Source organism: Pollachius pollachius (genome assembly GCF_949987615.1).
Source record: "Pollachius pollachius genome assembly, chromosome: 8".
Taxonomy (NCBI): Eukaryota; Metazoa; Chordata; class Actinopteri; order Gadiformes; family Gadidae; genus Pollachius; species Pollachius pollachius.
The window spans coordinates 8,495,759-8,511,543 of NC_136941.1; the positions used below are offsets into that span (position 1 = coordinate 8,495,759).

The 15,785-nt window shown below is 50.2% G+C and overlaps 1 protein-coding gene across 1 annotated transcript; it reads left to right on the forward strand.

Annotated features, from left to right (window-relative positions):
* The first annotated feature begins 535 nt into the window (after positions 1–535).
* On the forward strand, positions 536–15,361 carry mbd6 (methyl-CpG binding domain protein 6). The gene is made up of 13 exons (XM_079741286.1): positions 536–711; positions 1,640–1,830; positions 2,166–2,305; positions 4,144–4,246; positions 5,356–5,527; positions 5,910–8,369; positions 8,708–9,819; positions 10,281–10,389; positions 10,667–10,812; positions 10,951–11,769; positions 12,938–12,990; positions 13,167–13,233; positions 13,370–15,361. Exons 3-13 carry the CDS (start codon positions 2,190–2,192, stop codon positions 13,439–13,441), a joined length of 5,229 nt encoding a protein of 1,742 aa, XP_079597412.1. The 5' UTR covers positions 536–711; positions 1,640–1,830; positions 2,166–2,189; the 3' UTR covers positions 13,442–15,361.
* The last annotated feature ends 424 nt before the right edge of the window (positions 15,362–15,785 follow it).

Here is a 15,785-nt window from a genome sequence, read left to right on the forward strand (position 1 = left end):
GCTAATTAGTAGGATAAAAAAAATACAAATGGCTGGTTTCATTTAACATATTTTTATTTTATCTTCTGACATATGGTACAGTTCCCACTTCAGCAGCAGGATAATATTTCAAATTAATAAAATACAAATGTTTCCATCTAGATTATTATTGTCTTTGTTTTTTTACACATAATATATGATCTGCATAATATGAATGGATTTCCTTTGGGAGAATGTGATTTAACCCAGTTTGTCAAATGCAATGTGTTGGTATCTTAGAGATATGTTTAAATTGTTGGTGCTACAGTTTGGCATAATAAACTGGACTAAAGAGAGAAGTATGGGATACACCCGGATCTATTGTGCTCTTTTATAGAAAGACATCTGTCGTAGGCCTATTATTATGCAATTGCTTCTTATCGTATCCTTTATCAAGGAGCTCGAGACATGTCTGGAACACACCACAAAGGTCCCGTTGCATGTCGGGTACAATACACTCTCCCAAACCATTGCGCAGGCGCGATAGAAAACTCCATTATTTTTTTTGCACGGAATCTGCAAGAAAAAAATAACAGTGGGCTAACTATGAATTAAGGATTAATGGATCGATTCAGATGTTGGATATACATATCGGATTGCACGGTTATTTCATGAAAGAGTGACGGGAGTAAGGGTCGGGTGATTGTGCAGCCGGAGCGGGACATCCTTCTTCTTGGGACAGTGAAGAATCAAGTAAATTTCAACCCATGCTAGCTCTTCACCCCAGCTATTTGGCTAATATTAGCCTGGGAGCCGAGGCGCAGTAAAATGAACCGTTGTCGCCCTTTGTTTTTTAAACCGGACTAGGAGACGTTGCGAGGGTCACGCAATTGAACGCACACGTATCGGATCTAAGTAGTTTGCGTTGTTAATTTGATGCTTTCTAAGAAGCAGAGCAACTGTATCCAAAACAATCTTCAGCTAGTTGGCTAGCATGCGGCTAACTCCTGATTCTCCCGCGAGCTAGAGAAAACGGAGAGTCCAAAACTTGGAAAACATCGGGCTGAACGCAGAGAAAACCCGACCCGTTCAGCTGATACTAGTCCCGGTAGACGCCACCGATGTCCCCACTACAGACGGGGACCATATGTCTCTTGTTGTGCGTTCGTTCGTTTTTAAATTGTGCCTCACAAGACTTTTGCTATTAAGGGTTAGTGCGCCTGACAGCTGTCACGACAACATTGCACAAAGTAGAGTAGCAAAGTAGCTTAGCCATTAGCTTGGTTATTAGCATTGGTATCCACGTCCATATTTACTAAACACACATTTTTGCATTCTGGTTTGCCATGTTTGGGCAGTTGTGGTTCATCGCGAAATACTGAATGTCAATTTGAGCAAATTGGTGTTTCTTTTTGAAGCTGTCAGCGTGTTGGATTTCAACTTATTTATAACCACAGCTGCAGATTAGCTTCGTAACGTAGCTTCGTAACGTAACATCGCCTAATCAAAGTACACAGGCCTGGCGTAACACACCCTCCCACTTCATGGTGGTCGTCGCTCCTTAAAACGCTTGTTATTGCATATGTAAAGTCGTGTAGGTCAGTGGTTTAATTAAAAGATAACGGCATACAATATGTAGATGGTGTACTGTTATATAAATCCGTTTTTGCTCTCTCGACAGCCCTTCACATGGACATGAACTGAGGACTTTCTCAAGGAGTTATTTTCCGAATAGCGGATTCGCAGGAAGCACAGCCTTTACGGAACATCAAATCGGTGTTTCTCAGAGTCTGTCCTTCCAAACAACCAGCATGCACAGCGGACCGCGGATATCCTAGCCTAAACAGATCCTGGCTTTCCAAAGATGACAAGGTATGCAGTCTGTTATACTGTGAGACGGATGCAAGTATTATGTGTGGCTATAGTTTCCAAGTACAAATCTATTTTAACCTGTCGTCTTACATGCATATGTGGATTATAGATAAGATATTAATAGATTATTTTTATATGGGTATTTGTCAAGATCATCATTGATCTGAATCTGAAATAAATACAGCTGTACATTATATAAATAAATATACAATATTTTATATATTTTTTAATCAAATTGTCACGTTCGTTTCAGCTATGATGCACTTCCTAACAACCATTCAGATGTGAGTTAAACAATAGATTGGTGCTTATTTGTTTTTCTGTGCTCTTCCCAGGTTCTGGAAGACAGACGTCACAAAATGATGGGAGGCAGCGAGACTGTCAGTGGGGACAAGGATGGGGTCCAGGCCATAGCAATACACGTCCCCATTGGCTGGCAGCGCCGGCTAGAGAGCGGACAGGTGCTCTATGTCAGGTAGGGTGGATTTTCTCTTTAAGGTGTTTAAGTTCATGTATACAGGGATTAATGGTACTATTGGTTATATATGGAGTTAGTGTGGAAATGTGGCGCTTCAATATAGCTGGTGTTAAGCAACACTGCAAGATAGACTACAATATGTTAGGACTCTACTGCATATATTTGTCAATGTTTTGTTCACAGCTAAAGATGTGTATTGGTGAATGTTTATTAAGAGTTCAATGTGTGGATGTGTATGTGCATGCATGTGTGTTTCATGTGTGTATTGATTAACAACCATAGTAAATAGACACTCAAATCTGCTATTGTTGCTGATGCACATTGGGGTTAATTTTAGCAAATCATATGGCTTATTTAGGTTTTCCAAAAATTGCATCTGCTTCCCCAAAAAATGGCATTGTTTTTATGCACTGTGCCGGAGAAATAAGGCATGGCTGAGCATCTTTTTAGCTATGGTTCAGTGTCGCACATTTCACTGGTACAAATTACTGTGTGATTTTCCGCCTAGTGACAGCAACAGCCTCAAGATACCCTGGTCGGTTGGTTGCTTGTCTTTTCAACACTTTGGTTAAGTGGTTTCTCTGGCACGGGGCTCCCAAGCGCTGCCTTCAATTTGATCCACCAATCATACTGTAGCGACATGCATGTCAGGTTTTATGGATACAGCATGCTGGATTCAAACGTGGATATGTGAAAACATTCATCGTGTTGGGCCTGAAACCATTATTGGGAATTTGGGACATCTGGCCCCAAGCTTTCCAAAACAAAACTTTGCTTGTCGAATGTGCGGTATTCTTGGGAGTGGAGGGTTTGGAGGTGGGGGAATTTTTGATTTTTTTTCATAAAGAGTATCCTGCCTTTGGTTCTGTTTGTGGATCCTTTGCGGAGGTGTTTGTGAATGGCTTGAACTACAAAGAACACCAAGGGCATAGGCCCACGTAATCACATGTTTCTAGTGGAATTAATTGAGTTCTGACACTAATTGAATGATGTCTAATGGAAGTAGATTCTCTTGTTTTCATTGACAAAAAGAACAGTGTCTTCACCAGCTATTCTTGTGTCACACTTGAGCCCCACTCTTGAGCAATCCCCCTTATTTCTACTAGAACTTCTACCTTAAAAATGATGCTTGCGAGGATATGGTTTCACCATCTTGAGTAACGACATGGAAAAATATGACTCGAACCAAGAATCTGCAGTGCCAGAGCTTTCTGTGGGCCCACAAAGGGAACATAATCATTTGATTTGATTCATTTGATAGGTTTGTGAAACTAAAATGTATTATTTTCTTTTTCTTGCGCCACTTTAAGACCCCCTTGACCAATCTGTGCTAATGCTTCACCTTCAGACTTAAATAGTGGCAACATAAAAATCGTATATTCTCTTTTGTAAAAAAAACTGTGTAAGGCGTTGTTGTCCAGATTGAATAGATATGTTAGTTACTTTTATCAATTCCTGAAAAGTTTCTTGCATGGACAGGGATATATAGAGGACTCGCGTTGTTGAATGCTGTAAGACTCTACTGTCTTGCTTGAATAACTATCCTCTATTAATTACATGACCGCAAAAAAATTGCCGTCAGACCTGAACTGTTGTTCTTGGAAATCAAATTGTGTGGAAGGCGCTGCGTGAGAGGAAAGTAGGAATTTGGTTGTTGAAATATTTTAATTTGTCAAGGTGTTGGAAGGTGTGTTTGGCATATCTTGTAATTCAAACATTGAGTCATCTGGCAGTTTAGGTTAGAGGTAGTCGTTTAATTTTGTGAGGAGACCCATTGTGACTATTGCATTGAATTGGGTTGTGCTTAATACGTGGATTTCTCCTCTGGTCTGTAGTCCCAGTGGCACTTGCCTGTCTTCTCTGGAGGAGGTCAAGGCCTACTTGTTGACCGATGGCACCTGCAAATGTGGCCTAGAGTGTCCACTTGTCATCCAAAAGGTAATATCATCATAGCACGGTTCATCATCACATAAAAAAAAAACTTCACACAACTAGACACATGGTAAGCTGCTGTCTCAAACACAGGAGCCAGATCAGTGAGTCAGCAAAAAACAAACAGATGCTTGGGTTCGAAATTCGGCGTGCAGTCATTTCATGTGTCATTCTCTCTGTGTCTGCCGTTTTCTATCTTCTGCATGACATTGTCTCTCTTTCTGCTCTGTTGCGTATCTTCTGCATGTTATTCTCACTCTCTCTATCCGCTGGTTCATATCTTCTGCATGTCATTCTGCTCTGTTACTTATCTTCTGAATGTTATTCTCGCTCTCTCTATATGCTGTTTCATATCTCCCTCACATGTCATTCTTTCTCTCTGCTCTGTGTTTCGTACCTTCGGCATGCCATCTCTATCTGCTGTGTTTTGTACCTTTTGGCATGTCATCCTCTGTTTCTGTTGTTTCGTACCTTTGGCCTGTCATTGTCTTTCTGCATTGATTTATACCAGCAGCCTGTCAATCTCTCTGCGTCTGTTGTTTCGTTCCTTCTGCATCTCATTCTTTATGTGTTGTTTTGTACCTTCTACGTGTCCTCTCTCCTTCTGCTGTGTTTTGTTCCTTCTGCATGTCATTTTCTTACTGCGTTGTTTCCTACCTTCTGCATTTCATTCTCTCTCTTTCTGCTGTGTGATCGTACCTTCAGCATGACATTCTCCTTCTGCACTGTGTTCGTACTTTCGGCATGTCATTCTCACTTTTTCCGCTCTATGTTTTAAATCTCTTTACTGTTCTGCCAACACAACCCATGCTGCAGTCCACACTGCAGCAGCCTGTACCGACAACAGATGTTGACAGCAGATGTTCGCCTTTGTAGTTATTAATGCTGCTTTATTAAATTCCAATACAGTTTTGGAAAATTGCAAGTATTAATTTGTGATAATAATCCAATCTGACATTCTTTGTATTATGAATACAAATAAATATAATTCATTTGTGTTCATGTAGCTGTTTACATGCCAAACCCGGATATCTTCAATGGAAGCCTCTGTATGCCCTGTGTCCTCTTCCCTAACGCTAGTTGTTAAAACCCATCTATCAATCCATTGGGTGCAGGTGTTCAACTTTGGCACGGCTGTTAAGGTGGAGCAGCACAGCCAACCACTGGGCAAGGCGGAGCAGGATATGACCAAACTCTGTAACCATCGCAGGAAAGTGGTTGCCATGGCCACGCTGTGCCGCAGCATGCAGGCGTCACAGCTGCCCTTTGCCACCCTCCATCCTCCAGGTAGAGTGATAGCCATATACTGGTGTTGCTAGGCTAGCTGGCTAAGCTAACTATGATGCATTATTACTGTACAGTCTTGATATTGCTATGGATGCTATTGACTTTGTGGTTTGTTCCTGCAGTAAACATGTACATAAACTCAAAATGCACTGCTTTAATACACCTATAATTGTTTTTTCGGTCTGTCTCACGCTATCAAGATGGCTCGGTGTAGTTTTACTACTTTTCCATTCGATCTGTTTTGCAAAACCTAACTTGAAGTTGAATTTGAAGTGAACCAATCGTACGCCCTCCACCAGGCATCTGTTTCTGTTTTACACCGTCCGCCGCAAAACTGATTGTTTTCGTTGCTTCGCCTCCCTCCGGACCTTTCCGCCTGCAGAGCGCCACAGCGGCCTGTCGGACCACCGCGAGCCAAAGAGGATGGCGCTGGGCGGGCGCGCCGACCGGGAGGAAGAGGAGCGCTGTGCCTACCCACCCAAACCCCACCCCCACCCCGCCCGCGCCCACGGCAACCTCCAGCCGCCGTCGGGCTGCACCAGCCCCCGGACCTCCCCGGGGCCCCTGTACCCCTACAACGGCTCCTCCCCGCTCCGGCACACAAGCACAAACTCCCACCACGCCCTGGACGCTTTGAGGAGACTACAGCATCCTCACCTCCCTCCCCTCCCTTCCTCTTCCTCGTCGTCGTCCTCGTCGTCGTCCTCTTCCTCCTCCACCAACGCCTCCACCGGCTCCCCCTTCCCGTACGGCGCCGCCCAGCGGTCGCCCCGCCCCACCGCGACGCCGCAGAATCTCAGTCAAAGCCAGAGGTCCACCCCCAAAACCCCCGACACGCCCGGCTCGCCTCGCCTGGGGCCCCTCTCCCCGCCGCCCTCCTCCCCGCTGGCCCCGGGCCCCCGTCACCCCCACGTGGCGGCGGGGTCTCCCCTCTCCCTCTCGCCGGCCCCTTCCCCCTCCATCCACAGCATGAGCTGCGTCTCGCCGCGCCAGCGCTCCCGCCACCCCTCCGCCTCCTCCCTGCTGTCGGAGCAGGGGGGAGGCGAGGGGGGAGGGGGGCTTATGGGAAGCGCCTTCCCCCCGAGGAGGAACTCCTCCTCTTCCTCTCCGCACTCGCCGCTCCCCGGCGGCTCCCCCAATCCCAGCCTGCACTTCTCCAAGTACAAGCTAGAGGACATTTTGGAGCAGTTTAAGAACTCAGGCAACAGCAGCACTAATAACCACAACCACCTCCCCCTCCCCCTCCCCTCCAACGCCGCCCTACTGGCCAACCAAAGCAGCAGCAGCCTCCCCCACAACCTATCCCTCACCCTGGAGAAAGTGGGGAGTGCGATGAGCAGTGTGGGTTCCGCAGGGAACTTGGGACCGCTGGGTTTCGGCTCCTCTGGTCTGCCTTTGGGGGTGTTCCTGAACCACCATCAGAGCCGGCCGCCGCACCCGACGTCCTTCCCCGCTAGCAGCTTGCTCTCCGCTGCCGCCAAGGCCCAGCTCGCTAACCAGACCACCCAGGGCCAGAGCTCGCACACGGGCAGCAACCCGGCGAGCTCGACCTGTCCTCTGGAGCTCCTGAAAGAGACCCAGCAGCAGCAGCAGCAGCAACAACTACAGAAGCAGCAGCAGTCGTCGAAGGTAAAAAACAGCACTTTACACCACAACCCCCCTCCTTCCTCCATCTCTGCAAGTAGGCACCCCTCCCCGCACCCCTCCTTCCTCTTCCCTCCATCACACCCTCTGGCCCAGTCCCTGGTGGCGTCCGCTCATCACTTACCCCCCGCGGTGGAGCGCAACGCCTCACACCGGAAGCGGCACCGGCAGTCGCCCACGGTTCTGAGCATGCTCAGAGAGACCCAGCAGCTCGCCAACGGGCCCCGGAAGACGCCGCCGGGAGACCTCCTTTCCACCGCCATCATCAACCTGTCCACCTCTTCGTCGTTTCCCCCCTCCTCGCACCCTTCCTCTACCTCAGCCGCACACAACCACGCCATCGCTCTAGAGAACCACTACCATCTCCCCCCCGGACAGATCCCCCCACGGCTACCAGCTGCCGCCAATCAAATAGCGCCCAACGCTGGGCCTTCCAGACAAATGGAGGCCCTGGACTTCACTACAGGCCTGACGGCCAACACGGGGCCTCCGCCGGGGCTGGATCCCCCGACGCAGCCCCTCTCCGCCCTGTTGCACCTGCTGAGCGTCCAGAACGCTCAGGCCTCCGCCGCGGCCACCATCTCAGCCTCCGCCCAACTGGGGTCTTTAGCCGGGGGCGGAGGCAGCGGCGGGAAGGGCGGCAAGCGGCAGAGCCCCAGGCTGCCGCTGTCTGCCTCCAAGCCCTCGTCCCACGGCCGCTCCCTAAAGACTCAGTCTCCCAGCCGGCCCAGTAGCACCACCCCCCTCCCCACCGCGACGCCTCCTCCGCCCTCCTCCTCTCCGTCCCAGACGCACTCCAGCAGGTCCAGCCCCGTGCAGAGACTCTGCTCCCCCTCCAACCCCCACTCGCCCCGCTCCCGCACCACGCCCTCACCCTCCGCCTCGGAACAACAACAACAACAACAACAACAACAACAACAGAGGCGCCCCGCCCCCGTTCACCAGCGCGCGGCGGGGTCGCTCTCCAGAGCGCCCTCGCGGGAGTCCCTAGGGCTGCTGGTCTCCATGGCAGCGCAGGCCACAGACACGCCGGCGCCCGGGGAGCTGAGTTATTCTCAGGGCGCCGCGGCCACGGCCACCTCCCCCAAGCCTCTGGATCTCAGCAACCACGTCCTGAACCTCCTGGCCTCCTCGTCCACCTCCCCCCAGGTGGAGCAGAGCTCCTCGGACCGGACCCAGATGGGAAACCACAGCGCAGGTGAGCGATGTTGTTTGGTTTATTACCCGGGCGACTCGCTTGTTGTTTGATGAAGGGCCAGGAAAGACTGTGTTTACTGACGAGAAGGTTGGATGGGCTTTTGTGTTAGCGCTGTCATTACTCAAACCGCATTACGCAAACTTCTTTGCTTTGTGTGAAATCTGGAGGCAAAAGGGTTTTGTGGGAGACACAAATCACAGTTGTACTCAGATAATGTATTTTGTTCTCTTCTTTGTTGGATTGTCATACCCCGCTGCTTCAAATGATTGGGAAAGTTAACCAATGCGCAGAATATGTATCGGGTTGTTTCTCATACATACAACATTGTGCTTCCCCAGAACCAGGAGAGGGTGTCGGTGTTGACGCTGAGACCACCTCCACGGGGGCTAAACCCTCTCCAGACACTAGCAGAGGCCCTACACCGGGCCACCACCACCACCACCACCACAGCAGCCCTAATCCCCAGCCCCCCGGGGACAGCTCCGGCCCCAGCACCCCCTCCGCCCTGGCGGACAACACCACCCTCTCTCTGGCCGAGGCCTTCCCCTTCATGAACCAGGAGCAGCTGCTTCAGCTGCTGTCCACCACCGGGGGGCTGCCCTCTCTCCTGGACCCCGCCGTCCTGGCCTCCCTGCCCCTCGGGGGGATGTGGATGTGCGGGCAGCAGGGACAGGGTCCGGCCTCCCAGCAGAACCTCTCGGAGCATCTGGCGGCCGACCCCCAGTCCCCAGAGTTGATGATGCAGCAGCAAGACACGGTGCAGCACGGCCAGGATCACCAACACAAACAGCAACAGCACATGAACAGCAACCCGCTGTTCCCCCTGTTGCCCTTGTTGTTCGGCGCCCACGGCGACCTGCCGCTGGGCCTGCTGAACCCGCTCCTGCCCCCGAACGGCCCCTCCTCCAACCCCGGGCAGGAGGCCGATCTGGGGCTGGCGGAGAAACCCAGCCTCCAGGCTCTGCTCATGGCCTCCCTGCTGCTGGGCCAACAGCACGGCCCCATGTTACCTCTCTCTGGACTATCAGGACTGGGCCAGCTGGGCCTGGAGCTCCCCCTCCACCAGTCGCAGCAGCTCCCGGCCTCCCTCGACGGCCTCCCTCCGTTGGACAAGAGCACGGGCCTCCTGGACCCCTCGGGCCTCCAGGGGCCCAGTCTCCTAGAGGTCCTGCAGGGCCTCCTCCCACCTCCTCCACACCCACCTCCCCACCACCACCACCACCACCACCACCACCACCACCCTGCTCCTCCTCCCAACTCCGCCGAGGGCTCCCTGCAGGCGCTGCAGGCGCTCCTCCTCCCCTCCCCTCTCTCGCCCAACCCCGGGGCCTTCCTCTCCCTCAGCCCCGCCCTGCTGGCCGCCGCGCTGGCCGGCTCCGCGGAGCTCCACCCACCTCCCCTCACCCAGCTAGCCCCCACTGCACAGCAAACCCAACACACCCCACCTCAGGTAGGAGCCCGCCTATCTCCGCCGTAGTGTCTTCTCTCGTGTCCTCCCACAGCTTTCCCCTTAGAACAACAGCGCCGCTCGCTCCTGTGGCTGCTCCATTGTTGTCGTCCCCTTCCCCTTTAGTCACGGAGCTTTCCTGTTAAAAGAACGCTTAAACCCTTTCCTAACACCCCCCCCCCCCCCCCTTCAATGTATTTTTAACCGAGGTCTGTTTTCTTTCACGCCGATGGATTTGTTGTCTGAAACCCTGTTGCATGCGAAAATACATCTTCATCGATTTAGAGAAATATTTGTCAGCGTCCCATGCGGTGAAACATCGGTGGATACTTACTGCGTAGGCAGGCTTCGGCCGCGTTTATCGCTGCCCCCCCCCCCCCCCCCGACCGAGTGCGTGCGTTCCTCATTGTCTAAGCCCTCTTCCTCCTCTTCCTCCTCCCCTCTCCCGCGCTTCATCTCCCCAGGTGACCTCTGACCCCGCCGGCGACACCCTGATCCCGCTGCCTCTTCAGGGCAAGGACAACCACCTCCTCCAACAGCTGCTGCCCTCGCTGCTCAACCCGGCCGTGCTCGGTGGGTCACTGCCAGCAGGCCGCAGTAGTGGGGTTCAGGGACATTTGGGCTGATTGCCCTTTATGTTAAGTTCATTAGGTTTTGGGGTTATTTTGTTTGTTTGCACAACTGAATGGCTGACCTTTAAATAACCGGCCATTGTCAAACCGCTGGAGGAGAAACTCCGGTCCAAAATGCAAAGAGAGGAATAGAAAATGTCTAGCAAGCTAGTTTATTAGCATTCATTGAACTAATCAACATTTGTATCATATAGACTCATTTTGTGAGTGTTTTGTAGGTGATCTTTCGGGCCTCGCTGGCTTTCACAACATGGTGGGTCTGGGGCACGGAGCTCTGCTCCTGCCCCCAGTCCAGGCCTCTGCGCTGGGCATGCCTCTGCTGCAGGGCCCTGACGGAGCCATCAACCTGCTCAACAACATACAGGTAGAGACATATGAAATGTCCCATAATTAACATAGTCAGGTTAGCTCATACAAATACTTTTATTATATATATTTTTATTTTCTCGCCATCTTTATCCAACTTCGGTGTTATTAAAACCTCCCCTCGCTGACTCTGCAGCTCAACATGGCACCCCCCACCGAGGAAGACAAGCCAATGTCGTTGGGAGGAACGCAAACCCCCGCCCCCCGCGAAGAAACGCCGGCCAATCAGCCCGCTCCCCTGGTGGTCCTCAGCCCGACCCGGTCCCCGGCTCCAGACCTGCCAGCCTGCTCGCCCGCCCCTCCCCAGCGGCGAGGAGGCCCCGAGGGCGGCTCCGCCCGGGGGGTCGGGGTGGGCGAGGGCGGCGGGGGCCTGATCGACCCGTACACCTCCTTCATGGACACCATCTACACCTCCTTCCTGCAGGTCAGCGCAAAAGAGCAGGAGGAGGGCGGCGGCCAGTCGGGGCCCGCGGACCCCGCCTCGCCCTTCTGTGCCTTACCCCCCGTCTCCTTCCCCTCGGCGCTGGGGGAGGAGGCCTCCGCCCACCCCCCTCCGCTGCCCCAGGCCGGCGCCCCGGCCTCGCTCAGCCCCCGGCGGGCCTGCTCCCTCCGCCACCCCGACCTGTCCCGCCTCAGCCTGGAGGCCGCCGCCCACTCGCCGGCCCAGGGCGCGCCCAAGCCCAGCGAGGCGGGGGCCTCCTCGCCCACCTCCCAGAGGAAGACGGGGGCCCGCGTGGCCGAGGGGCAGACCCACCACGAGCCCCCGCTGCCCCCCATCTACCTGGAGGAGGCCAAGACGGACTCCCGGCCCTACGGACACCCGGGGCCCGAGAGGCAGTGCGGGGTGACCCTGGGTCAGGCCGGGGGCTACCTGGGCCCCAGGGACGGGGCCGGCGGGCGGCCCAAGGAGGAGGGCGGCGTAGGGGCCATGCTGCTGCACACGGACCAGGGCAGGGTAAGCATGTCCCCTAAGAGTTTTGTAGTTATCTTTATAAGGAGATCATGGTGGGGGGGGGGTTCCTGTATATGTCTCCCCCTAAACCCCCTCGACGCATGGTGTGAGTGGTCGGGATCGCCTTCAACACCCTGTAAAAAAATCCAGGGGGGACCCCGGAATTAGAATATTAGTATTTCCCTCCATCCTTTATTGCTTTGAATGGGCAGACATGATTTAGTGTGTTGTGCCACAATTTGACGTTATCCCTTCCCAAATGACGCTGGGGAGTGGGGCTGTCCTCTTCCTCCACGGGAAGAGTTTAGGAAGCACGCCCTGATCTGGGCGTGCGAGACCAATCCGCCGCTCCAGACAGCGTCGGGGGGGCCCAGTGTCTCGAGGCAGTGTCAAACAGCTGATCCCACCCTTATTATTGACCAGACTCTCTCCGCACCCGGTCTACGTATTGATAAATGGTCAATGACTTGCACAAACTGTAAAAAAAAAAAAAAGCTGCAGAGTCTGGAACTGGGGGGGGGGGCACTGGCTGTCCGCCAGTGCCCCCCCCCCTCCCCCTCTCATACATTTTCTTGCAAGGGTTTACTCAGAATACAGTTCTCGGGAATTGTGTAATTTCCACCATTGGCCTTTATTTTTTAATATGTGGATCACATATTCATCACAACCTCCTAAGTGGTCCACGTAATACTGTAGTGATATCAGCTTATCAGGCCTTCATCCTGAGCCTCCTCCTCCTCCTCCTGCCTGCCTGCCTGCCTGCCTGCCTGCCTGCCTGCCTGCCATCCTTCGTCATCCTGCCCATCAGTCTCCTCCCTGGGTAACCCTTGCCAGCATGACTCACACAAACTAGCTGTTGATCATGGCTGTTTGGCTAGCAGCTGAATCCACAATGGAGCCCATAAAACGCTGCTCGTTCCTCGACCAGTAACGAGTTCCTCCGATAGGTGTTCCTTGGTAGTTTCCCCACCCCTCCATGATGAAGTGGCGTGGGGCTTTCTCCCTCTCTTCTCTTGAGTGTGCAGGACCCTTTGAGTTTCCCCGCTCAAAGAGCTTGGTTAGATATAATATAGACAGGGTTTCAGGATTTGTTTGCCAAGTTATGAAAAAGGGATCTTTCTTTTGATACGCAACTAATTTGCAATTGATCTTGTCTTCTGACATTTCTCAGGATCAGGTCGCCCCGACGGTAGGAGCCAGGAGAGGAAGGAAGAGGAAACAAACGTAAGATTATGTTTTAATACTGCGTTTGCTCCCGGGCACCAAGTATATTATTGGTTTTGGTACGTAAGCATCTAATTTCAAGACCATGTCTGAAAGAGTAAGGACATTTTATCCAACCAGGACCAAGAAACCGTACACAATGTCATTTGAGATTGACGTCGTTTTTTTATCCCCAGGCTACAGAATGTTCTAGAAGACTTTAGAGACATGGAAGCCCCAGGCCTAGAGGAGACCAGACCCACGGTGAGAAACGTTTCACCACCACCCCACATTGTGTGTATTGGAACAGTGTGTGTGTGTGTGTGTGTGTGTGTGTGTGTGTGTGTGTGTGTGTGTGTGTGTGTACTAACTGTGGCCCCTGAATGCTCGTGTCTCGCAGGCGGTCCTGCTGAAGCCCGAGAGGTCGGTCCGGGGACGGCGGCGACGTGGAGCCAGGTCTCAGAGGCAGTGATTGGTGGGAGAGGAAGAGGTCACTCCAGTGCTGTGGACCAATCAGGATGGTCCGACGCCCTCCCCCCTCCCCCCCTCGGCTACACTCCCTCACCCTGCCTCTCCCTTTTCTATCACCGTCTACTGTCTAAAGAAATGTTCTCTAATTTTTTTACAACTGCACTAATACTATACCGTCATGTCAGATATTAAGGAAAACACTATTGGAAACATAGGAGAGCTCTAGATTGAGAAACACAGAAGGATCCAGAGGGGATTTAGCTCACTTAGTTTCTCTCCTGGATCTCGGAAAGAGAAAAAAGAATGGTTGGCTGGTTTGGTCAGGGATTGGCCAATGAACGGCTGTGGAGTCATGTTGACAAGATAGGAAAAGAAAAAAAGCAAATGAACATGTACTGTTTCCTCTCATTGTGTTTACTGTGAGTCAGGATGAGCCCATCTACTTGAATGATACGTTTGCTCTCCATTGAAAGTGAGTGAGTATAAATGAATATCAGTTTGTGTGTTTGTGTGTGTATGTGTTCTGTATGAGTATGGCGTCCATCTTGGCAGTGTGCTGGACAACAGTGCTGTTTCTGAGCCCTCTCTAGTCTGGCCCTCTGTGTAGCGTTAAGGTTTGGTTGAATTCACGGTTACTCGACAAAGTGCGACTTCGATCCAAGGTAAAAAAAAGAAAATAAAAAGTCACTGGTTTTACTTCAAAAGTCTTTCCTATGGTTTGGAAAAATGTCAGGAAAAAATGTCAAAAGGGAACAACCATCTTTTATTTAAAAAAAATTTAAAACCTTAAAACATTGTTATCTTTATATATACATATAACTATATGTATATATCTATTTTTCGTCAGGCTTGTGGAAATAATTTTGAATGTGAACCACCAGTGAAAACGCGTTTATTTCTCTCTGAAACCGGTTTGAATTTAACTGGTATTCACATTCCAAGAAAAAAAAAAACATCTTTTTTTTTTTTCTTTATCAAGCTTTCACTGTCTCCTCTGTGGTTATTTATTTGTATGTCTGTTACAAAGTCGCTGTGCAATGTGGGGTGCAATGTTCATGAGGTTTGTTGTTCTTCATACTTCAAGATCTACCATAGGACATGAGAAAAACAGTAAACGCTAAACTTGAAGTCTTCAAAATTGCGTGGGTAGACACGCCCACATCTCGAGGCACTTCTGAATAGTGTGAGTAGCCTGTAATAACCATTCAATACGTTTCAAAACTCCCACAATTATTTTAGATTTATATGGCTACAAATTTTGGTTATTTTTGTATTTAAAAGAAAATGAAATATTAAAAAAGATACAAAAATGTCCAGCTACACTGTGATGTCACTCAGTGCATTGTCATATTGTCCAGACCGTGTGTGTGTGTGTGTGTGTGTGTGTGTGTGTGTGGGTATGTCACATTGTCCACACAGTCCTAAATGTTCAAGTGGAATGAAGTCTTTGAACATGCATAGGGATACTTTGAGCTATACACTTTCATTACCGTTATGTCATTGTAGTTGAATGAAAAAGTGTGATGTTGTGTTACTGTGGACATCCTATCTCTATCTCTGACTACCTGTTTTCTTCATATCACTGATTGAGCTCTCCAAACACACTGCCCTGCCCTAAGATAAATAGCTGTATTTAATGAAAAAAAATAATAGAAGTGGAAAAGATAGCAGATTATGCAATTTCTACACTAGGATATTTGTACATATGTAAAGTTAATGCCTTTTGATTTTGATTTTATATTGTTAGAGAAGGAGAGACAAGAGAAAAAGACAAATTGTTAATTTTTTTCTGGGAATTGTAATTAAGTATTTTTCTCATTCTACCCTTTTGTTTTCAATAATTGTGTTTAAAAAGACGAAGATTAAATTGTGGACTTTAGCTTTCTTTTTATATGGGAGTCTTTTTTTATTTAATATTAAACTATTTACATAAAACACTAATCCTGTTTTGATGTTGGTTTTGCATTGATGATGCATCAACTAAGTCATCCAAGATGTATAATTATCCCTTTTTTAGGAACTTTTAGGCCATTACAAATTCATTTCGTTATGGCTGTGTGTGCTGTTGAGACGCAGTGAAAGTGGGCCCCTTTAAAAGCAGCCTGTGAATGAAAAGCATTTTGCTGCTTCGTCATTGCCCGGTTCCAGTGGGACTCTACGATGATGCACCGTTAATGTCCGGCATCTCATCTTTTGATCAATATTTCCAATGTCATCTACCCAAAATAGTTAGTTCATTAATCCTACCAGGAAAGCATTGAACATATAAATTGGGAACAATTGTCAGGCAGACTACACATTTTCAAGTGCAGTAATACAAGCAATTAATAGTAATATATCAACAT

Bases quoted from the DNA above. Each gene is read 5' to 3' on its own strand.
- mbd6 (XM_079741286.1), top strand. From the start codon at position 2,190: ATGATGGGAGGCAGCGAGACTGTCAGTGGGGACAAGGATGGGGTCCAG. The intron at 8,370-8,707 runs GTGAGCGATGTT...GTGCTTCCCCAG, and splicing joins GATGGGAAACCACAGCGCAG to AACCAGGAGAGGGTGTCGGT. The intron at 13,234-13,369 runs GTGAGAAACGTT...CGTGTCTCGCAG, and splicing joins TAGAGGAGACCAGACCCACG to GCGGTCCTGCTGAAGCCCGA.